This window comes from Uranotaenia lowii, chromosome 3 (assembly GCF_029784155.1).
Source record: "Uranotaenia lowii strain MFRU-FL chromosome 3, ASM2978415v1, whole genome shotgun sequence".
Lineage (NCBI taxonomy): Eukaryota > Metazoa > Arthropoda > Insecta > Diptera > Culicidae > Uranotaenia > Uranotaenia lowii.
In genome coordinates this window covers 39995419-40020103 of record NC_073693.1, presented here as the reverse complement: position 1 = coordinate 40020103, position 24685 = coordinate 39995419, and the positions used below count along the sequence as shown (strand labels likewise).

Below are 24685 nucleotides of genomic sequence, written 5' to 3'. Positions count from 1 at the left end.
GAATCCAACGAAGCCTGTTTGAGCCACCGCACGGATAAGGAACAGGAGTTATGGCTGTTTTACCCTCAATTGCCCAACATTTTTGTAATAGCTCAAAAAAAGCATGTTGAGACCAGATAATTATGAACCAAAAGTAAGGTATTTTGTGGAGTTTTTTCCGCGGAATCAAATGAAGGCTGTTTGAGCCGCCGCACGCTTCGGAAAATGAAGTTATGGCTGTTTTACCTTCAATTCCCCTACATTTTTCAAATTGTTAAGAAAACGCATGTTCGGACTTGAAAATTTGGAATCTTTTGGGACGTATCTTGTGTGATTTTTTCCGAGGAATCCAATGGAGCCTGTTTGAGCCACCGCACGCTTTGGAAAATGGAGTTATGGCTGTTTTTACCCTCAATTCCCCTACAGTTTTCAATGGTTTCAGAAAAAATCATGTTCGGACTTGAACATTTTGAACCAAATGGGTTGTATCTTATGTAATTTTTTCCAAGGAATCCAACAAAACCTATTTGAGCCACCGCACGGATTGGACACAGAAGTTATGGCTGTTTTACCCTCAATTTCCCCACATTTTTCAAATAGCTCAGAAAAAGCACGTTCGGACTCGAAAATTTTGAACCAAATGGAACGTATCATGTGTGTTTTTTTTCGGAGAATGCAACGAAGCCTATTTGACACACCGCACACATCGGAAACAGGAGTTATGGCTGTTTTACCCTCAATTCCCTTTCATTTTTTCAAAAAGTTCAGAAAATCCATGATCGGACTTGAAAATTTTGAGCTAAACGAGACTTATCTTATGCAATTTTTTCCGAGGAATCCAATGAAGCCTGTTTGAGCCACTGCACGCTTTGAAATAGTGAGTTATGGCTGTTTTTACCCTCGATTCCCCTACATTTTTCAATGATTTCAGAAAAATGTAGAGGAATTGAGGGTAAAAACAGCCAGAACTCACTATTTCAAAGCGTGCGGTGGCTCAAACAGGCTCCATTGGATTCCTCGGAAAAAATTGCATAAGATAAGTCTCATTTAGCTCAAAATTTTCAAGTCCGATCATGGATTTTCTGAACTTTTTGAAAAAATGAAAGGGAATTGAGGGTAAAACAGCCATAACTCCTGTTTCCGATGTGTGCGGTGTGTCAAATAGGCTTCGTTGCATTCTCCGAAAAAAAACACACATGATACGTTCCATTTGGTTCAAAATTTTCGAGTCCGAACGTGCTTTTTCTGAGCTATTTGAAAAATGTGGGGAAATTGAGGGTAAAACAGCCATAACTTCTGTGTCCAATCCGTGCGGTGGCTCAAATAGGTTTTGTTGGATTCCTTGGAAAAAATTACATAAGATACAACCCATTTGGTTCAAAATGTTCAAGTCCGAACATGATTTTTTCTGAAACCATTGAAAACTGTAGGGGAATTGAGGGTAAAAACAGCCATAACTCCATTTTCCAAAGCGTGCGGTGGCTCAAACAGGCTCCATTGGATTCCTCGGAAAAAATCACACAAGATACGTCCCAAAAGATTCCAAATTTTCAAGTCCGAACATGCGTTTTCTTAACAATTTGAAAAATGTAGGGGAATTGAAGGTAAAACAGCCATAACTTCATTTTCCGAAGCGTGCGGCGGCTCAAACAGCCTTCATTTGATTCCGCGGAAAAAACTCCACAAAATACCTTACTTTTGGTTCATAATTATCTGGTCTCAACATGCTTTTTTTGAGCTATTTCAAAAATGTTGGGCAATTGAGGGTAAAACAGCCATAACTTCTGTTCCTTATCCGTGCGGTGGCTCAAACAGGCTTCGTTGGATTCCTCGGAAAAAATCACATAGGGTTCATACCATTTGGTTCAAATTTTTCAAGTCCGATCATGCTTTTTTCTTAAATTATTGAAAAATGTAGGGGAATTGAGGGTAAAAACAGCCATAACTTCATTTTCCGAAGCGTGCGGTGGCTCAAACAGCCTTTATTGGATTCCTCGGAAAAAATTACACAAGATACGTTCCAAAAGATTCAAAATTTTCAAGTCCGAACATGCTTTTTCTTAACAATTTGAAAAATTGAGGGGAATTTAGGGTAAAACAGCCATAACTCCATTTTCCAAAGCGTGCGGGGGCTCAAACAGCATTCATTCGATTTCTCGGAAAAAATCACACAAAATACAACCCATTTGGTTCAAAATTTTCAAGTTCGAATTTGCTTTTTTCTGAAATAATTGAAAAATATAGGGGAATTGAGGGTAAAAACAGCCATAACTTCATTTTCCGAAGCTTGCGGTGGCTCAAACAGCCTTCATTCGATTCCTCAGAAAAAATTACACACGATAGGTCTGTTTTCGTTCAAAATTCTTTGGTTCGAATCAGTGTTTTTCTGGAATGTTTACAAAATATAGGGGAATTAGGGGTTAAAAAGGCACTATATCTCCGTTCGTAAGCTTGTGCGGCGTTTGAAACTATGTCCAATCGATTCTCCGGAAATTTTCACAAAAGAAAAGTATATTTTCATAGATTTGGGTCATGTAGCACGAAAGATATTGAATTTCTTCGCGGTTTGTACACTTTTTTCCCCATTGTGCACCGGATCAAAATCGCCGCCGGATCTTGAAAGATGATCTTTAGTCTGAGCCTTACAAGATCTTAAGGTTTCAAAACCTCTCGTTCGAACAGAAGCAAAATTTTTTTTTCGAGGGTTAATTTCGAGTTTGCCGGACCTGAACCATATGGACTTGGCTGTCTAGGGTATACAGAAGCCCGAAGTCTACGCTACAAAACATGACAGGTTGGTAGTTCTGAAGCGCCATCTAGTTGAGTCCTGGGATAAAATACCACAAAAACCACCTGCGGGCTTTTTAGAATATGTACCTTGAGCTTCTGCAGCGAGTGGTTAAGCTCAAGGACAAAAAATCGAAAGGCGCCAATGGATTTTGAAAATATAATCTGTTTTGTTTAAATTGTATTAAATTTGAAATAATTTTTTTGTTTTGATCAAATTATTTGCTAGTTCAATTGCCGGACCCTGTATAAATTCAAAGTCATACCAAAAGTTTTTAAAAAGTAATCAATGGTAGTTATGATAAACTCTTATCAGTACAAAGTGCTATCCGACTTATGTTTCAATGAACTCGTTGAACAGATTTATCATTATCATTATCTAAGCCTTAAAAGCAGATATCTATAAACATCAAAAAAGAGCAAACACGGTGTGCAGGGCTTGAAGTTGATCACTTTTTAGTAAGTGTGTCACTTTTTTAAGCAGGTCACTCATCTCATCAGTAACTTTTTTTTTAATTTGTTCACTAAAGACCATTTTTTATAGTTTTTTTTACAAATTACTACATTATCATTGAATTTTGTTTCGATTTTTTTTTTAAATTTCATTTTACGAGGAAAATTACCTAACGTTCCAGTGAGAAAAGTACTAGCTGTGCTAGATTTGGTCTACATGTATGAAATCTACCTTTTTCTAAAAGCTATCGATCTTCGTCTATAATCCTTTCAATTTTCATGTTTCCCTTTCTATCTTCTTTTTTCTTCTAAAAAAAAGTGCTAAGCTAAGCAAACGATTCTAAAAACAAAAAAAAAACAAGTTTGGATCCTTAAAACCTAATCGTATGAGCCGTTTCAAATAAATCAGTTGCAAAAAAAAAGGTCAAATTCAACTTTCTATGATTTGATTATCTGATTTTCAGTTATTCTTATTTTTAGGACTCAATAAGGCCGAAAGAAATTTGAAATCCTTCTTTGGTCACTTGGAGTTGAAACATCCCGAAGGGAGGATAGTAAAAAATAACTGTTAAAACCAATAAAATGGACTCTCATATTTGTTGTGAACTTGGTTGAATAATTCATCTGAATCAAAGTAATCGAAAGATTCCCTTGAATTCAACAACGGTAGAAAGAAGTTCTTTTACCGTGGTTGAATTAAAGGAATCTTTCGATTGCTTTGATTCAATAAAATGGAATAAATTTGACTAAACTTCATAGGCAACAAATTTGTAGGCAATTTACATTGAACGAAAACGAAAAATTCTAGTGTCGCTTTACACGAACGTTCCAGTACAAAATGTATTCGAAATAATAGAAGAAAAGTGGCGGGAAATCAGCGCATACACGCCGATACCTTGGACTGAATTCAAACGTGCCCTAACCACAATCCTCGGGGCGTCGTTTTTTCAGTACAGCGGTAGAATCTTCGAGCAGACGTTTGGCACACCGATGGGATCCCCTTTATCTCCTGTAATAGCGTCTCTCTTAATGGAACAACTCGAAGAAAAAGCTATCCAAAACCTACGGGATAAAGGCATCACCCTCGTGATGTACAAACGGTATGTTGATGACTGTTTGGTTATAGGCAAGGAAAGTGATATAGATTGCGTACTGACCGAATTCAACAGCCAATGCGCTAGCATAAAATTCACTTTAGAAAAACAAACTAAAAGCTCATCAAGAAGGAAAAAGGAAAACAGCTGAAACATTACACATTAAACTTAAGAAAGGAAATGCAGTAAATATCAAACAAGATTCCATTGAAATCTCTAAAATATATAGTTCAATAATTAAAAAACTAAGAGAGACGCCTCAATTCAAAATCCAAACTAATTCAAACACGACGACCTCAAACACGAGGACTCCAGCCGACATCACGGCGACGCCGACACCGACGCCGAGAATGCTGGACACCAGCTGTTAGAAGCAGTTAAGAGTTGGGATTCAAATTAAGTAAGACAGCCATAACGAAAGCACGCGGCGACACAATTTGTAAGTGCGAAAAAGTGAAATAATTGCAAGTCATAAAGTGTGTTAATTTAAAGTTTTTATATTTTTTCGAAATACAGTTTTTCTGAAGATGGCTGAAATCATCCAGTAGGCCGAAACGTTAAAAAATTGTTATTATTTGATTCGACAATCACCGAAAAATATCAACTTAAAAAGATAACAACAACTAGCGGTGATCAAAACCCGTAAACACACAAAAACTTGTTCAGCAGAAAATTTCACATAATAAATTTTTTAATTGGCACAAAAATTATAAGGTAGCTCGTTTCCAAAATAGAAAGATTCACATGGCATAAAAAAATAAACAAATGATTGATTTTTTAAATTTTTAATTTTGATTATGCACTTAACCAAAAAGAAATTAAAATACAAAATTGATTATAGGACAAAGGTATTTTGAATAATCATAATTTTCATATAAATAACATGATTTGCAGCTAATTGAAGACTTTTGAATGACTGAATTCTCACTGAAATCACACTCAATTTACTCTTTTTGGTGTCACAGCATATGGAAACTTTAAAATGGAAGATGTATAATAATAAAGGAAACAATTTAGAAAAAAGATGCCTAACCATGTGTTTCAAATAATTAAACCTCTCAAGTGTGTGGAGTCAAATAAGATGCGGTAACGTAGAGTACAATAATCGATCGAATTATATCAAATCATTTTTATCATTTTTGTCATTTTTTTAACTATAGATATTAAAAATTTTGACAAATTTGAAATGTCAATATTTTCAATTTTGTCAATTTTCTCAATTGTGTTAATTTTGTCGATTTTGCAAGTCATTCAATTTGGTATTTTTTTAAATTTTGTCAGTATCGGCTCGTTTGTCAATTTTTCTCAATTTTGTGATTTTTTTCAATTTGGCCAAAATGGTCGATTTGGACAATTTTGTCAGTTTCATCAAATTTGCCAATATGTAATGTCAATTTTGTCAATATGTTAATTTTTGTCAATTTTGTGATTTTTGTGATTTTTATCATTTTTGTCATTTTTGTCATTTTTGTAATTTTTGTCATTTTTGTCCTTTTTGTCCTTTTTGTCCTTTTTGTCATTTTTGACATTTTTGTCATTTTTGTCATTTTATCATTTTTGTCATTTTCATAATTTTTGTCATTTTTGTCATTTTGTCATTTTGTCATTTTCATCATTTTTGTCATTTTTGTCATTTTTGTCATTTTTGTCATTCTTGTCATTTTTGTCATTTTTGTCATTTTTGTCATTTTTGTCATTTTTGTCATTTTTGTCATTTTTGTCATTTTTGTCATTTTTGTCATTTTTGTCATTTTTGTCATTTTTGTCATTTTTGTCATTTTTGTCATTTTTGTCATTTTTGTCATTTTTGTCATTTTTGTCATTTTTGTCATTTTTGTCATTTTTGTCATTTTTGTCATTTTTGTCATTTTTGTCATTTTTGTCATTTTTGTCATTTTTGTCATTTTTGTCATTTTTGTCATTTTTGTCATTTTTGTCATTTTTGTCATTTTTGTCATTTTTGTCATTTTTGTCATTTTTGTCATTTTTTTCATTTTTGTCATTTTATCATTTTTGTGATTTGTGTATTTTTTGTAATTTTTTCAATTTTGTCAATGTAGACATTTTTGTTAGTTGCATCAATTTTATTCAATTTTGTCATTTTTGTACATTCAAATTTGTCATTCTGGCCAATATGGTCAATTTTCTGTTTCATCAATTTTGTCAATATATTTTGTTTATTTTGTCAATTTCATAATTTTTTTCGATTTTGTCATTTTCGTCGATGATGTCTTAATTTGGTAATTTTTTTCAATGTTATCAATGTTGTAACACCAGCTAGATTATTTAATGCCAGTCTTCTAACTTTGTTGTAATTATAAACCTTGAACTATGCACACTAGAGTGCCCCAAATGACCTGACTTTTGAAAAAGTTATACGCTGCAGGCTAAAATTGATCTTTGGCGTAGTACAAGATCTCATGCCAAATTTGGGCCAGAACGGATCACGTTTAGGGGTCGCTCAACGAGCCTGAAGTTTGTATGGGATTTTGAGACATTTTGTTCGGGAGAAACATGAAAAACCAGTTTTTCATCAATAACTTTGGTTCCCGTCGGCCGATTTCTTTCAAAAACGGGTTTTCTTAAAGCCTAAATTATGAAAAATATTTCATCCGAAGACTGCATTTCAATTAGAGTTAAGATAAGAAAGTTATAAGGCTTCAAAAATGGGTTAACTTTTTTAACGGTGGTATTCAGCACTGTTAATGAGGCGTCAATATGTTCGACCGCCTCGACTCATTAACAGTGATGAATACCATCCTTAAAAAAGTTAACCCATTTTTGAAGCCTTATAACTTTCTTATCTTAACTCTAATTGAAATGCAGTCTTCGGATGAAATATTTTTCATAATTTAGGCTTTAAGAAAACCCGTTTTTAAAAGAAATCGGCCGACGGGAACCAAAGTTATTGATGAAAAACTGGTTTTTCATGTTTCTCCCGAACAAAATGTCTCAAAATCCCATACAAACTTCAGGCTCGTTGAGCGACCCCTAAACGTGATCCGATCTGGCCCAAATTTGGCATGAGATCTTGTACTAGGCCAAGGATCAATTTTAACCTGCAGCGCATAACATTTCACAGGTTTTGAATTTCCCATACAAATTTGGGGCAGTCTAATGCACACATATAAAAATCATGACTACTAAAACATAAACATAAACAGCATAGTAAAAATTTAACTCTGTTATTTTAACTATTTTTAAAACAACTCTTTATCAAATAATTATAATTTATCAGCTTTAAAATCTTCAACGAAATTTGAGTGAATTAACACGGATGAATCTGCAAGAATGTGCCAGAACAAAACAAAACCTTATTAGATAGTTGTCAATGCTGGTGCTTTTCAGCATTAAAAAAGTTTTATTGAAAATCACTCTATAAGAGGGTAAAATTTGAAACTTCGCACTAGTCGGTGGATTGATGACAAAAATTTTGACGTTTAAACGACGATTCATGAAAATAATATGCCGCCTTGTATGCATTGCATAATTGAAGGCGGAATACAGGTGTCGTTACTGCCTTAATTTAAACATCAACGGTAAGTAGCTTCTTGGTTTGCATGCAATTTTTTTCGAAAAATCCCACTCGAATATAATCTGAACCGAAGATTAGAGGGAAGAGGGAAAAAGGTAGGCAAAAGTAGAGATATGAGGATCGATTTTTGAAAGGGCATTGTAAAAATTAGTTTTTTTTTAGACTAATATCGCTGAATTCGTCGTTATCAAACGTGATACACAGATGTTTATATTTTGATTTTTTAAGATGCCCAGTGGTGGAAAATGGTCTGCTTTTTGAAAAACCATCAAGATTTTCTAAAGCTAATAAGTTTTGATAAACTTTTTTTCAGGAAATCTGTTTCGTTTTTATACAGTCTTCGAAATTTCAAATATATTTCGATTTAAGTTTAAAAGCTGAATAAAACTAATATCTGTAGATCACGACATCGGGGCCAATAATCGGACAATTTATTATGGATTTTCTCTTTTTAGGCCATTTTATCCTTATTGTCGACTGTTGTAATTTGTCAATTTAGATCAATTTTTTTCATTTCAATCAATTTCTCAATTTTTTTTTAATTTTGTAATTTTTGTTATTTTTGTCTTTTGTACCATTTTAGTTTATTTATACAGTCAATATTGTAATTATTTTTTCAATTGTTTCAATTTTGTCATTTATGTAGATTTATGAAGTTAACTTTATGAAGTTAGCTCGAAACGAGAAAATCGCGTTTGAAATTTCGGAACATCCAATCGAATCCAATTTTTAAAAAATCGACTACTTTTTATTCAAGAAAATAAAGAAATGTGCATGATTTTCACTTACTGTTCGTTGGTTTCAAAGAACTTTTACTTTTTTCGGTAAATTTTGGATATTTTTGAGTTTTACCCCCATCCAGATTGACCGTTAACTGGATTTGTTCACATTTGGCAGTTTCGCCCTTATGAAATGTTTCACTAGATTTGTCTGGTTTCTGTCAATGTGCTGATGAACGAAATTATTTCATGCCGTTCGTGCTCAAGTAGCTTTTTGGAACGAAAGGCAAAAGCTTCTAATTTTAGAATCAGGTTTGACTACAATAATACAATAAATTAAACCCAACCAACTTTGTTGGTTTGGTAATACATTTTCATGACGGTTGTCATTTTATCAAGCCTTCCCCTCGTTTACTTACGTGATATCGCCTATCGTGCCTTTGACGTCATGAAAAATATGACGTCATAATTTTGATCATCTTGAATAGTTATTGCTGGATATTGCTAGCAAGCCAAATTGAGTGACTCTGTTATACATAACATTTACTATGATTTTTTTTTAAACTATTTTGTTTATTTTTCTGTATCTCATAGATTGAAGATGAGAAAAAAACCATTTTTTTTAAAGATAAAAATCATTTCAATTGTGCAGCCCAGTTTCGTAAAAACATAGAGAACGAAGGATACAAAAATTCACACTTATACACACAAATATACAGACATGAGAGCTCGTAGAGCGGATTCGATAGATATCAATAAAGGTATAATAATGATCTCCCAAATCGACCGATAGCTGTACCTTTCGGTGAGAAAGGTAAAAAAATAGCTTTGCCTAAAACGGTGGCTCCAGAGAGTAAAAAAAATCTCAAGCTTTCTCTATCAGACAATCGCTACTCGAGTAAGTATCACTACTGTAGACTATTCGGTAAATAATTTGATTTTACAGATTTTTCACCTTTTTTACTCATTTCAGAGATGTCTATCTATCTTAGAAAGGTGTTCAAGCGTAAAGACCATCTACAGAGTTCAAATTAGAAATGCCGAACGACTCTTCATAACATAATCCTTATATAGGGTTTAGTTCAAGGTAAAATAATTTTATCTGAATTTTATGCATCGATTTCAATCGCCGATTTTTCATCAAATGAAATGTATAAAAATCGGCCAAGACGAACAGTTGAGGCGTATTGTCACTGAAGTATCCCCTGTGCAATGTTGTTATTCCCACAATTGACTGACGAAGCCGTTCAATCCCCAAAAGTTCAAAATTAATAAATTCAAAGATATAATGTCAAGCGATTCACGAAGATACATCAATATTGGGTGAAAATTTCCTATTTTTTGGATTGTTATCTTTATACTTTTTTGATCGAACGAAAACTACAATTCTTTAAAAATTATATCGAAAATCATAATTACTAATTTCAAAGACTATCCATCCCCAAACTCACCTGTTCATTCGACCACTCCTCGACGGGTCCATTCTTCCACTGGTGCAGATCCCGGATCCGGTCGCTGGTGAAGCTGGACGTGGACCCGGACAGGTCCAGGGTCCGGCTCGGCGAGTACGCCCCGGGCGATGTCGATCCACTCGAGACGCTCGACGGCGACGGGGGACCCTGCGAACCACCCCCTATCGACGACGACGATTGCTGATGGCCCGGTTGCTGCTGCTGCCAAGGGCTGCTACTGCCTGGAGGGGATAGATTGTGTGGAAGAATGTTTTTCACTGTAGCGACCACGTGGGACACGTGTGTTGTTGGTTGATGTTGTTGTTGGTTGGTTGGTAGTTGTTGGTTGATTGTGTCGAGCAAGAGAAGAAGGCACACGCGCAAACACCGACAATCCGGATTGGTTTTTGATTGATTGATTGTTTTTTTTTTTGGTTTTACAAATGCAATGGTTGGTGGTGTGGATGCATTTTGTTTTTTTTTTTGTTTTTGTTTGGAGATGATGCAGTCAAAAAAGAGAAAGAAAACACCAAAAGAACTACAGTTATCTTTTGGTTCTACGCATTTTTATTACGAAAAACCAGGCTAATGTGAAAAAAGTAAAATTGTTTTTACTACGACGTATCGTAGTTGCAACCGGAAGGAAGCGCAGTTCGAAAAACGGCATATCAATAAACTTCCTATGTCATTCAGAATATTATACAAAAGAGTGTTTCCCAAATACTTAATCCAGTTACTAACAATTAGTGCGGATAAATTTACGTGTGTATGTTTTGAAAGGGTTTTCATAAGTATTAAACCGATAAGTGTATTCTAAAATTATAATCTTTGGAATGTTTGTAACGATGTGCAATTTCCATAACCAATGAGGATTAAGTTTTGGGAAGCACTACTTCAAAACTCTGCTAAAATTTGACAAAAATATTTTTCAAAAACTGTAACACACGAACATCGAAGGCAAACACCAAAATTCAAAGCCAAATCTTACCTTTTGGCTGAGCTTCGTTAACGGCCTTCTTAATTTCTACCAGCAGATTCTGGGACAGCGAAACAGCCGGACTCATGTGCCGCTGGTTGATCTCCGAGTAGTCATCGCTCGAATCCCGCGAAGATCCATCGTCCAGGGTTCGCCGCTCAGCCAACCGTTCCTTAAGCTGCTCGGCCAACAACGGTGGGGTGATACCCTTCAAACCTTTTGTCGGCCTTCGCGAAGGGTACATCCAGCTTTCGCTCGATACACCACTGTCCTTGAGCTTATCGGTGGAAGACCCGAGATCACTGTCATACGACGAAGCATTGAGATCGGAGCTGTAGCTCGAGTTGATTTTGTTGTTATCCGACGAAGTGTTCCGATAGATGTTCGGAATCGTCGTGTGCTGAGTAGGCCCAATGTTTTGGTTCTGATGGTCGCCTCGATCCTTGTTGACCTGGGCGTACACGGGAAGACCCGAATTCTCTTGACTTCCATTTTTAAAACTGTTCAACTTTGGTCGGTTAATTATCTGCGGGGTGCTATACAACCCGCTGTATTCGTGTGAAATCGACGTGGAGTCGGTAATTTCCTCCTCACTTTCATCCAACGCACAATCCGATCCGCTGTTGCTGTTGCTCTTCTTCCCCGGTAGCCTCTTAGGCCGTCCACCCCTGGCAACCAGATCGCTCTTACCTTTGTTCAGGGAGTTGTCCAGTAGCTCGTGCTGCGGCACGGCCGTGTCCAGGTCGTCATCTTTGGCTGGTAGCTTGCGTTCGACGGTGGCCGTCTTTCCGTCTTCCCCTTCACCGTCCGGCGAGAGATCCGAAAACTCGGTATCCGATAGTTCGGTTTCCAGCTTCTGGAAGACCGGTTTCGGCGGTTGCTTCCGGCTCATCTGCGGTGTCAGCTTCAGGCTGGCGCTGTCGTAGGGCAGGATCACCGGGAAGCCGGCCTTCCGTTGGGTTTCCTGCAGCTCCTGTTCCAAGTTGATGACCCGATCCTTGAGCTTCTTGACCAGCGCATTGTACTCGGTGTCTTTCTCTTGCAGGTGCTGCAGGTAGTACTCCTGGAATTGGATCTGGAAGAGAGGAGAATGAAGTTAGACATTGAAAATCCTCACTTATATTCAAAGGTTTGAAGAACCTCTTAGCTGAATGTAAATATGATTTCAAAGTAGTCGATGATTCCCTTGAATTCAGCCACAGTATTTGAAAGACCCAAATATTATGCAGTATTTCACTAGCTACTTGCTAGCATCCTCAGCGGATTATCGACTTAGTCGATTTTCAATTTTATTTCAAATAATTGTCAGAATAATTTTACTGACCTATTCGGAAACAAGAAGTGGATTTCTATTAACCCTTTGTATCACACAATGAACGTATTTACTTCTGCCTTTTTCCTGCTTTTTTGAGGGACGAAACTTTCGTTGTTTCTCACGAAGACATAGCAACAGTCATTCTTTTACTACAGTAAATTGCCTCCTCATCGGACACACTCATCAATTTTTACTACGATCATCGCATTGGGGACTACCGGTATTTTTCTTGAATTATACTCCCTTTTTCGCCCTAGTAAGGAGTTCGACCTCCTAGTCGTCTATAGTGGAAACGTCTGCCAACCTTTCAGCTATACGACGGAACGACATTCCCAAACTTAATTCATTCCAACGTGCCTGGAGCAAATTTTTCAACTATCTTGGTAGAGGAAGTGAAATCTACCTGAAACTGCCAGAGGATAGAAATAACTTGTCAATCTTCCGCCCCGATATTAATCTAGAGAATTTCTTGGAGAAGCCTCGCTATCTGTAGCTGGATTGATCATCTAGTTGATACGGACATCGGATACATCTTGCGTCAAGCTGGCTGTGAGTATGGGCCTTCGTAAGCGTTTAGGCTAACATGGCGCCAGCCCTTCGTAAAGGATTTCCGCACTTCCAAGGGATCCAAGGGCCAACCAAAGGGATGCGCTCAAAGAGTTTGCGTCTAGCTCACCACAAAATCGAGATGGTGCTGATCAGCAACAGGTACAATGGCAGTTGGCTCGTGTAACATCGGGTCCAAACGTGCAATTGCAGTTTTACAAGCTACGTCGAGTACGCGTGTAAAAGAGCGGCAAGAACCACGGATGCATTCACACGGATCATGTCGAACTCCTCGGTAATCCGCTGTAGCAGGAGGATATTGTAGAGCGTGGCCACGTCAATATTGGATGGCGACCTGGAGGCCGGCCCTGGGAAAACAGTGTAACCTGCAGAGACTCAGTTATAGCGTACAACGACTGATGAACTTGCGGGTTATCAGTGGACCATTTCGTCCGAAGTGGCCTTGCGTAATGGTGAACGTCGTACCCTTCTCGCTTTTGTTAGAGGAGGATGTCTATTGCTACGACAAAAAGGACACGCCCAACGTGCGAGAATTCGCCAAGAAGGAATCGTTGTCCCACTAGCAGCAGCTGTGGGACAGCTCAGCGAGAAGTAGATGGACCCATCGTCTAATCCCGCATAAAGGGTGAACGGTGAAGTGGACATCTACATGACACAGTTCCCAACTGGTCATGACTGCTTCAGGAAGTACCACTACCGGTTCGGAAACGTGGCCTCGCCACTCTATCCGACACGTGCCTACATACATGCCTTCTAAAGAATTTACACAACGGTTGATAGCGTGGTACACCACTTGGTATGCGGGCAGCGATGGATTTACCCGGATCATGATGACCCTGCTAAGGAGCTGGAGTCAACAGCAGTCTGCGAGCGGTGTAGTATGACACCACCACCGGGGAGCCTCTGAGTAGTGTCCGTCCGTCCGTCCGTCCGTCCGTCCGTCCGATCCACTAAGATAAGAGTGTGTAGTGAATACCCCACAGCCGGGAAGTATCCGAATAGTGTCGCATCCTACGGGGGAAACTGCGAGGATAGACTATCAGGGAATACCCACGGTTTGAGAGGTTCTCGATGCCGGGCGAGCCTCTTGAGTCGGTGTAGGATGTCGTCACCGTCGGATGCTCCACCTTCGAGGAGAATCTGTCTTGAATAATGAGGGACTCAGGATGGTTTGAAGAACGGTATTTATTCTAAACAGTGTAGTTTACTACTTATATATGATTATAATCTTTATTGCTTCGATTTTAACCCCTCTTAATTCGTTAGTCCTAGTATGGATCACAGCTCTTGAAAACGGGTTGCTTCCAAAGCGTTGGTGAACAAGTCGGCTAACTGGTATTGTGTTCCAATGGCTTCGATCTGCAATCGTCCTTCTACAGCATGTTCTCCTATAAAAAGCTGCTACACGTTTTCGGCCATACCGATACAACCTCGGTAGACCTCGTAAATGGTGACCGGCATCTCAAAATCCTTAAACTTCATGTCATGGAGGAGTCCGGACAACATATTCTGCTTCGCTTGAAGACATCGCCACCGTCGTCTGCTTCTTACTGGACCAAGAAACCGTCGAACCAAAGACCTTAAACTTGAAACCGCTCAAAGATTTCCGATCCTCGTAATTAGCGGTCCCGTCTGCGTCCGCAAATCCAATCAGAGCTTCCAAGTCCTCGCCACGTTGATATTTCAGAGAGTTGGGGCGTTCCTCGTAAATATCGGACGATCCGCTTCAGGGCCTGCCAATGGCTCTCCGTAGGATTCTGTTGAAACGTCCCACGTATCCCACCGGAAAGCAGATGTCCGGTCATACACATAGCATGGTACATAATGCTCTTAACAGCTCTCGATACGATTCCTTCGTGGTTGGACCTTGGCTCAGTTGTAGTCCTTTGTCCATGAGCATTCTGCAAGCATTGCAGTCGGCCATACCAAATCGCTGCAAAAATTTCCTAACCTGAGCTTCCTGTGACAGTGACAAACATCCTGCATTTAGGTCGTGGGACAGCTTTATTCCGAGAAAATGGCAAGCTTCACCGCAGTCAATCATTACGAACATGGCTGATAGTTCTTTCTTGAGTTTTTGGATTGACACCAACTTCCTTCCGGCAATAAGCAGGTCGTCGACATACAAAATAACGTACAGCTCATCCTCTTTCTTGTACCTTACGTACAGGCAATAGTTGTGGAGTAATCAAACGAATCCCAGCTTCAGTTTTTGTCCGCTGTATATTTCATTCCATTATTTTGGAGCTTGCAAACCATGTTCCGTGGAGGCACATCACCATCTGGTACAGCCATGTAGATGTCTTTACGCCGATCTTCATGCAAGACCGCCGTTTTAACGTCCATTTGATGGAATTCGAACCTGAAGCGCACTGCATCCGCCAAAACCGTTAGTATCGTCGTGAACTGAGCGTCTCTTCGTAGTCCATTCCGGGGTGTTGCAGGTACCCTTTTACCGCGAGGCGTGCCTTGTATCGCACTCCTTGACCATTTTCGTCCTTTTTCATTCGGAAGACCCACTTTGACCTCAGTGGTTTCACGTGCTATGGACAAGTTTCGAACCTTCAAACACGATTGGCATCCATGGATTTCAGTTCTTCCACCACAGCATGCAGCCATTCCTCACGGTCGTCTCTGGTCGTGACATCTTTGAAGGTTTCCGGAACGTTTGTAATGTGCGAGGCGACAGAATTTGCACTAACGCCAGTAAAGAAGTCGAGAAACTTACCGGGGAGCTTGCGCCTCCGCAACGATTTGCCTCCGGTCTCGGATTGATCTAATTGCGAAGGGAGCGCTCCGGTATCGTTAGTCTCGTCGAACAGTCCATCTTCGTCAGTCAGTTCGTGGAAATCAAGTTCATCTGAATCTTCCTCTTCATCAGACTCCGTTGCAACGTGATCGTATTTAGCAACTAGGGCTTCATCTACTTCAGGGACTTGTATGTCTACTTCCCGTCTTGCCCGCCTTGACTTGACTTGACAGCGACTTGACTTTCTTATCTTCTGGAGACTTCTCGAACGTAAAGTTGTTTTCGTCAAACCTCACGTCACGAGCAATGACGATTTATCTTGAATTCCGTTCCCACAACCGGTAACCATGCGGCGAGTAACCAACACGCGGAGCTTCTTTAGACAGGGTATGTTTCTTTACCAGAACTCAGCAGGAATAGCTTTAATAAGGGCTGCTGTTGGACGTCGGTTTACCAAGTATACTGCAGTGAGGACAGCTTCACACCATATCACCCCATATTGAGAACCTTCGGATCGATTAGCGTCGCACGGACCTTCACGACTATGCTTCGGTTGAATCTCCGTCTCACCGTTTTGTTGAGGAGTGTACGCTACCGTCGTCTCGATTTGGATGCCTTTTCTGGAATAATAGTCCTTTTGCGCATTAGAAAGATAATGACGGCCATGGTCGGTAGTAAATCTTGAAATTATGGTGTCAAACTTTGCCGTGCCATCTCTTCATACTGCTGGCACTTTCCAAAAACTTCCGATTTTCTCCGCATCAAATACACGAGCGCGAAGTGCGTGCGGTCGTCGAAGAAAGATACAAAATATCTGGAACCATCCCATGCCGGGGGATCGATGGGCTCGCAGACGGATTCTTTTTAGAACCCTTGCTGCTCGCTGACGAGTTCCACTGAAGGGATCACGACACTGTTTCCCTTGTACACAAGCGTCACAGAAATTCAGCTACTCTCCTTGAAAATCGGCACCAGTAACCAGGCCGTTCCTCATCATTGCCCTGCATTCCTTGTTGACTCAAGTGGAAGAGACGTCAATGCCTCATCGGCTTCAGACTTGCACAGATTTGCATTAAGTAGTCCGACTTTCGACTTCCAGTTCATATAGAACTTCTCTGATATGAGCCGTGCGGGTAGTACTTCCACGTACTTCCTTGTTTCTTGTGTTCAGGATCGCCCTTGATGGCATGGATCGATAGCATCAGACCTTTTTTCCTTCGATAAATAACCGCACACATTCTTTCATACAACATTACAACGATTTATAGTGGACTGTATTCTTACTAACTTTACAACTTAGAACTACAAGGACTTACGACACAAACTCGTGACGCTCTGGGCATCTGACTATGGCCATGTTGGCCTCTGACTTGGCCGCTCGGGCCTCTGACTGTGGCCCGTAGGCCTCCGACTTTGTTGCCGTCTCTGCTGGTGGTTGGATGGAAAAGAGGTACGAATCAAGGATCGACGTTGACTCGATCCTTCGAAAAAACCTATTCGTGCCCGAGGAAAACCGATGATTTTTGGCGCGCATTACCGCCATTAATGCGCACAGCATCGCCATGATGCTACTGGGCCTTTTTCGCATGTTATGGTGGTTCAAAGTGGCTCGCTCGTTCCAGAACATATTGAGAAACGCCACCTTTCCGGAAAAATTGTCTCCAATGCCTGCCGCAGTCAATTTCTTCACAGACATTAGGTTGTCTTTAAGTGTGTCTCCTTTATTTTATGAGAAACTGCTTGTTTGCTTTCGCCGTTGATCTTTCCAGCCTTACGAGCGACAATCGATTCTCTATCTTTCGCCACGTTGGTGATGATCGGTTGAGTCGGATACGTCGGAAACGTTCTTTGTATTCACTTAATGATCGCTTGACTCCGAATCGAGCTTGAAGATCAACTTGCCTACCCATTACTCGGAACCACCTCGATTGGCCACGAAACTCACTGCATTTTTCTGGCTTGCTGAATTAGCTTCACCTGCAGACTTCTGACGGCAATCCTTTTTGAGGATACCTCGTCTTCAGCATCTGTGACAATTGCCATGAAACTTGGAAGACTTTTTGGTCCCCGAAAAAGCATCTAGTTTCAGCACTACATGACCTGCGTTAAGTCCCATCCGCTTCATGTCTTCGACCAGTACGCGTTGCTTGACAACGTCTATTGTGAAATCTTTTTCCGGAATGTTTTCCAGCGCCGTGACCACAGGAACCTCGAATCAAAGGTCAGGCCTCTAGTCGTTAGAGAAGAGGTCGGGTCTCGAGTTTTCAAGAAGAGAGGTTTGTGTGGTCAACCCCGAGTCTTTACGATAAGAGGTCGGATCACGAGTCACAAGAGGAGAGCTCACTCCTTCTATGAACAAGAGGAGGGATATATGTACGTGTTCATCTTGAGTCTTTACGAGGAGAGGTCAGATTTCGATTTGTGAGAGTCGTGCAGAGGAAAGATATGTGTACGTCAACCTCGAGTCGATGAGAGGAGGGGTTGGATCTTGAATCGTAAGAGGAGAGATCAGGCCTCCAGTCGCGAAGAGGAGAGGTTTTTTCGAGGGAACATCGAGTCATTGCGAGGAGATGTCTGTTCTAGGAGAGTCCAGGCATCAAGTCGCAGTGAGGGAGGTATTGCTGAAAGTGGTCTCGTTAATGAGTATTGCCTTGGAGCGCACTAGCGCGAATATACCTTGTTGAGATCCGGAATGGGCCAATACCTGGTTCCTTGGTCGTCTGGTCACCCCTTGCAGGTCGGTGTCAGGTCGTTGACCTCAGGCCAAACTCGTGATCGTTATTCGGACTCGGAGACGCCCTTTTGGTTCGGATTTTTGCGGAACAGATAAAGAACACTCGCGGATTCAACTAACTGTACATATATTAGGATTTAGGCATAAAAATATAATTTTGTTCTTATAACTAGTAGCAAGCAGTTAGGTAAAGTTCACGAGCGATCGCATCAACATGCGACTTAGGTAACCGGGAGTGGATGCTCAACTGGTCGGTGATGGCAAGATCAATTTGTGTGCAGGTCTCCAGATTGGACTCGGATATTGCGATGTTTTTCAGACAATGGATCATTCTCTTATCAACTGTAATCTCAGCCTTGGTGATCACCGATGATGACTTTTACTGATGATGACGCTGCCTATTGTCATAGGTAGAAAGAGATTCACCTAGGACTCCGGAGCGAGTTCTCCGTACGTGGTCACCAAGCTATTTTATTCATCTCCGGCTCAATATTATGCTACCACAGTGGTTCCTCTTACTATTTAAGAGTAGTAAACCGTTCGAGGTCAGAATCAGGGTCTGCTGTCCCAGGTGGACTTTATGTCAACGGGGTTCTAGGTTCGACCATACCCATAGACCCAATCGGCCTACAATCCATCTTGTCTCGTACAGGTACTCTTCGCAGTCGAACTCGTAGGGAGAAGAGTATTCACGCAGCGGAATACTTTCGGATAGAGTGACTTCACGTCGTCAGCGGATGAGTCACTCAAGTCAGTGTAGGATGAGGTCTTCGCTGGGAATCATCCGAGTAGTTTCGTAAAGCCCCGGACGCTGCTCTCGATCGGCACATGAACGGGCAAAAGAGGAAAGGACCTCAAACCAAATCAAGCGGAGCCAAGATCTCGATTCGTTAGGTCATTGGTCTCTAGCAGTGGCCACGAACAGAGACGGAGCGCACGATAGTCGTAGAAACCAAGCGAGCCTCCAGTTACGAGTAAAGGCCGGACCTCAAATCGTCAGAGGAGAAGTCCTTAGTCTTGAATCGTAACACGAATCAGGATATATATTTTGGAGTTTTGAATTGAAACCGAGTAAGCCGATGAGCGCAGAAGCGCGGACTTGGTCTCCCATCAAGGGTATAGACTTCCTTGCAGGTCCGGATAGGGATTATAGCCAGAGACCCCAGGTGGACTTTATGGCGTAGGGGTACATAGTATCTAGAGTGGACCAATTGTCTCCATGAACTCAGAGGGAGACGCGGTGGATCGCTGTGCCTTGGAATACAATCCGTAAAAACGATTTACCACCTGGGTGATCAACTAATAAAAAAGGTACTCAGGGTACGACGTTGTCCCAAGCATCAGAGGGCAGCCAATTAGATTCGATCTTGCTGAGAATGAATAAAACAGTTCCAGAACAATAACTCGGCTAGAAAAAAATGATTTAGAAACTGTACTTAAGATTCCGAGTAGCCATGGCGTAGTACAAGAGTTGGCTTGAGAGTTCTCATTTGGTCCTTTGAACCGGATTCTCATTGTTCCAACCAGTGTTCCAATGGAAAATGAGGTAAAGGTATTATTAGTTTTGTGATATTTTTTTGTTGTAAGCTTCGAAGTATTTCGATCGGAATGAAAACTACTGCTAGGCATTCAAACAAGACAAGAAATCAACTCAACCTTTGTTTAAGGTAAAATTCAGTACTCACCATATCCCGTTCCCGGTGCTGATAGTCCCGCAGCAGCTTCTTCACCCGTCCGTACTTCTTCTCCAGCGTTACGTACTGGGCCTGGCTCTGCTGCAACATGTTCTGGTAGTTGTTGGCTTCCTTCTTAATGTTGGCCAACTCCCGCTCGGTTTGCTTCATCCGTTCCGCCAACAGTTCAGCCTCGTTGCAGCTTTGCTGGTATTTGATGAGCTTTTTTGTTTGGTTGAAGGAAAAAATTGCTGTTATTTAATTGTTTCTGTGACGGTTGTTGATGATTCAAAGAAAAATAATGAAACCAAAACCTGCAGAAATATGGAAATATACATGAGAGTTACTGTGTGTTGTAAGTAGAGTAAAGGAGAGTAGAGTAATTTGTATTTTATTTTTCAGTACAAATCGTGTGCTGCGCGTTGCTTGATGATATTTTTTGTTCTTATTATACTTACTCAATTTGAAAATAACGCTCTCGGAATTCCAGATTGACCGCTTAAATATTTATTTTACTATTCTAATCTGCCTATTTTTGTACAATAGTACACCATTCTCTAGAAAACTTGTGTTTCAGTGTGTCTGTGTTTCTCTGTAGAGTTAAACGATAGCGTGCATCGGCGTGTCCAGTGTTTCAGTTGGTTCCTCAATTCTCAAAAACTCTAAACGTGTTGGACATTTACAAAAACTATTACATCGCAAATTCCCTGCAACACGAATGCACTTAGGACAGGACTTAAAAAAAATAAAACACATAATTTTGTGGGTGTATCCAAATGGTTTGCTGCTGACACTGTAAGAACTGTGGGTGTATTTGAGGCACAAAAAACGGGTGGTTTTCGGTTTTGGTTAGAGCAGGATAGCGTACGATCATTCGAGAAGACAGGCTTTTCATGAGAGGAGGGAAAAGGGACAAAACATCACAAGTGCACACAACACACGTATTAGGAAGGAATGACAAATGTAAGTTTTTTTAGGTTATTCTATGTTAGACTCGTGGGAATGGACTAACTTTTAAGGGTTATTATTCCCTCCGTTTCTTTAGTTAAATGAGAGAAATTACAGTGTAGGTGGTACAGGTGTAGGGATAAAACCATATTTCATTTTAAAAAAAGGAAGAATAGGTATAACTCATTCTGTGCACTTACCTGTTGCTTGAGATTTAGGATATCGCCTTCATGCAGTGCAATGGTTTTTAGATTCTGGAAATTTTTGGTATAAGTTTATATTGCAGGGAGTTTAAATTTCGTTTGTCGGTAAAAATGAAAAATAATTTTATTTTGAATGAGAAAAAAAAGAGTTCATGAGTAAGTAAATCTTGAAGCTACTGCAGTTTTATCTGGCAATAAAAGACAAATTATCAGGAAAAAATATCAAACAAAACCATGCAAGGGACAAAACCCGATAGCGAAAATTGTTGAAAACCGCAAATTCGAAGTTTAAATTATTTTTAATTTAAATAAGGGTTTGACACGAACCAACTTAATTTAACATTGCCTTTTGAGACGTTCATGCATACTCTATAGAACTGAAAAAAATTCAGAAAATATTCCATGATTATGTATATGATTCAGAATAAATTCTAATAACAAATGTTTTAAAAACCTACGATTTGATATTATTAATTTTGTTTAAATTTAATACAGTTCAATTTAAATTGATTTTTTGAACTTTTTTTATAAAGGAAACTTTTATTTGAGAAAAAAATCATTTTTAAGCTTTTATATAAATTAGCCATTCCATATTATTCAACTAACTATGTCATTCACTGTTATAATTGTTATGTTTATTTTAATAAATGAAATAAAAACAGCATAAATAACATACTGATAATATTAAATTTTTCAAAATTATCTGCTTTGTTTTCTGTTTTTTCCTTAATTTGTTGTGTTTACACATTTGAATTTTTTTTTTGTTTTATTTTTTCAACGTGATTAATTTTTAATTTATTTTTGTTTTATCATGTTTTTTTCATTTGTACTTTGTTTTTGTTTTGTTTAAATTTTTTTTTACATTCTTCTTTTTTCAATTAAATTTTTTTTTAATTTTTTTTTCAATTTTATTATTTATTAATTTTTTTTAATTCTAATTTCAATTTTCTTGTTTTTTTCTAAATTTTGTTTATTTTTTGGTTTTTTCTAATTTTTAAAACTTTTTTACATGCCAATGAATATTTTTTTTGTTTTTTTTTAATTTTTTTTAAATTTTGGTAAAATTATATAATTTTTGGATTTTTCTTCATTTTAAATTTCTCTTCTTTTTTTATAAATTTTTTTTCGCTTTTAATTTAATTTTAATTTATGGATTTCTTATATATATTTTTTAATATTTTTTAAATTTTGATATTTAATTTTTTTAAAGTTTTTTTTTAATTTTTTTTAATTTTTTATTTTTTAATTTTTGTTTTAATTTTTTTTTTATTATTAATTTTATTTTTTCATTGTTTATTTTATTTTTTTTATTATTAATTTTATTTTTTTTATTATTAATTTTATTTTTTTTATTATTAATTTTATTTTTTTATTATTTTTATTTTTTATTTTTATTTGAATTCTTTATATTAATTTTTTTTTATTATTTTCATTTTTTTTTTCAACACATTAAAGACCGCGACAGTCCGAAGTCCGAAAACACCAAAATTTGAAATTTTCTATCTCAGAATGCGACAAAATTCTACAAAATAAATATCTTTGAAAAAACAAAAGTGTTGTACACAATTATAAAAAAGAAAGTTTTCTCTAAAAAAAATTTTTCTATGTACATATTTATGTATAGTATACAATATACTATATTTTTAATTTTTTATGTATTTTTCATTGTTTTGATTTTTTTTTTTGAAATTTTATCAAGTATTTGAATTTACTCTTTTTTATATGTTTCTCTTCTTTTTTTGCTTCTGATTTTCTGTTTTTATTTTAAAAAAAAATTTCTGACTTTTCAATTGTTTTTAAATTTTTCTCAATGTTTGAAAAAAAAATCCTCAATTTATTTTACTTTTTTCTAGTTTTTTTTCTTTTTTTTTCCTTTTCCAATTTATTTTTTATTTTTGAAATTTTTAATTTAAATTTAAATTTAAAGTTTTTATTATTTTTTTTTTGGAATTTTTCCAATTTCATTTTTTGAAATGTTTTCATTTATTGTTTTTAATTTAATTTTTTTTAAATTTTTTTTTAATTTTTTTTGTAATTTTTTTTATTTTTTTTTTGTAATTTTTTTTAAATTTTTTTATTTCCTATTTTTGTTATTACATAACTTTTTTCTATTTTTTTTATGTTTTATTTGTGTTTTTTTATGTTTTTTAAATTTCTATTTATTTTCTTAATTTTTTTTAATTTCCTTTTATTGTTTTTATTATTTTTTTAAAATTTTCTTTTTTTTATATTTTTTAGTTCATTCAATTTTCAATTTAATGAATTTCTTTTAGATTTTTTTAAATTTTGTTATTTTTCTGGTGTTAATTGGTTTTTTTTAATTATTTTTTGTAGTTTATTTTTTGAATTTTTTTGTGTTAAATTCTTGTTTTTTTTAATTTTTTTTTACCTATTTTAGTTTTTTTTGTAATTTTTTATGTAGATTGTATTGCTTCTTGTTTTTTTAAGTAAGCTTTTTTGTATTTTTTTTTTGTTTGGCTTTGTTTGTTTTTTGTTTTTGTAATTTTTTACTCATTTATTTTTTTTATTTTTATTTTATGTTCGTTTTTTATTTTTTGAATTTTTTCTTTGTACATATGTATGTATTTAGTAAAATTTCAAAAAAATCAAAACGATAGATTTTCTTGAAAGTTTATCATTTATTTCGTTTCTCTTTTTTATATGATATTTGTCTCTTTTTTTTTCTTTTTCTGTTAAATTTTTTTTTAATTTTTTTTATTTCTCTATTTTTATATTAAATTTTTTTTTAATTTTTTTTATTCAATTAAATTTTACTTTTAACTTTTTTAAATTTTTCAAATTTATTTTTTTTTAATTTTTTTAAATTTTTTTAAATTTTTTTAAATTTTTTTGTTAATTTTTTTAAATTTATTATAATTTTTTTTGTTAGTATTTAATTTTTTTTTATTTCTGCGTTTTATTTTATTTGTTTTTTTTTTGGTTTTTTGTTTACATATTTCATGTTTTTTTTTTATTTTTTTGTAATTTTTTATTTTGTTTGTATTTTTTCTTGTTTGTATTTTTTTTTGTTTTTCCATATCGTAAGCTATTTCTTTGTTTAAAGAGTTTGGCTTTCTTTAATGTTTTGTCGTTGTTTTTTAATTTTATGTTGGTTTTTTTATATAGTTTTTTTTAGATTGTTAATTGTTTTTTCACTTTGTATTTATTTTTTTTATGTTTTGGTATATGTTGATGTTTATTTTTTTTGTGTTTAATTTCTTTGTGTTCTAATTTTTTTTGTGTGATTTTATTTATTTTGTTAGTTTGTTTCAATTGAGATTTTTTTTTTTAAATTTACATATGTGTTTTTTGAAGTTACAATCATTTGTGTTTTAGATGTTTATGAGTGTTTCCTTTTTTCATTTGTTTATCGTTTGTATTGTTTGGGTTTTTTCAATGTTTAGACTTTTTCACTGCTTGTTTTTTCATTATTCTTTTTTTTATTATATCGATGCAATTTTTTTGATATTTATTTATTTTAATTGGTTTGTTTTTCAATTTT

General features: G+C 36.8%; 1 protein-coding gene across 5 annotated transcripts in view; it reads right to left on the bottom strand.

Moving 5' to 3' along the window:
* Positions 1–24685, bottom strand: part of LOC129756142 (neurabin-1) — a 62930-nt gene that overhangs the window by 5071 nt on the left and 33174 nt on the right. For 2 of the 5 annotated variants that reach the window (XM_055752914.1, XM_055752915.1), the window contains 4 exons: positions 21181–21234; positions 20045–20254; positions 11007–12069; positions 10019–10296 (listed from right to left, as the gene is read on the bottom strand). In XM_055752914.1, the coding sequence (XP_055608889.1) occupies positions 10019–10296; positions 11007–12069; positions 20045–20254; positions 21181–21234 (1605 nt within the window). The remainder of the gene's footprint in view (positions 1–10018; positions 10297–11006; positions 12070–20044; positions 20255–21180; positions 21235–24685) is intronic. The other 3 variants (XM_055752918.1, XM_055752916.1, XM_055752917.1) reach the window with 3 other exon arrangements.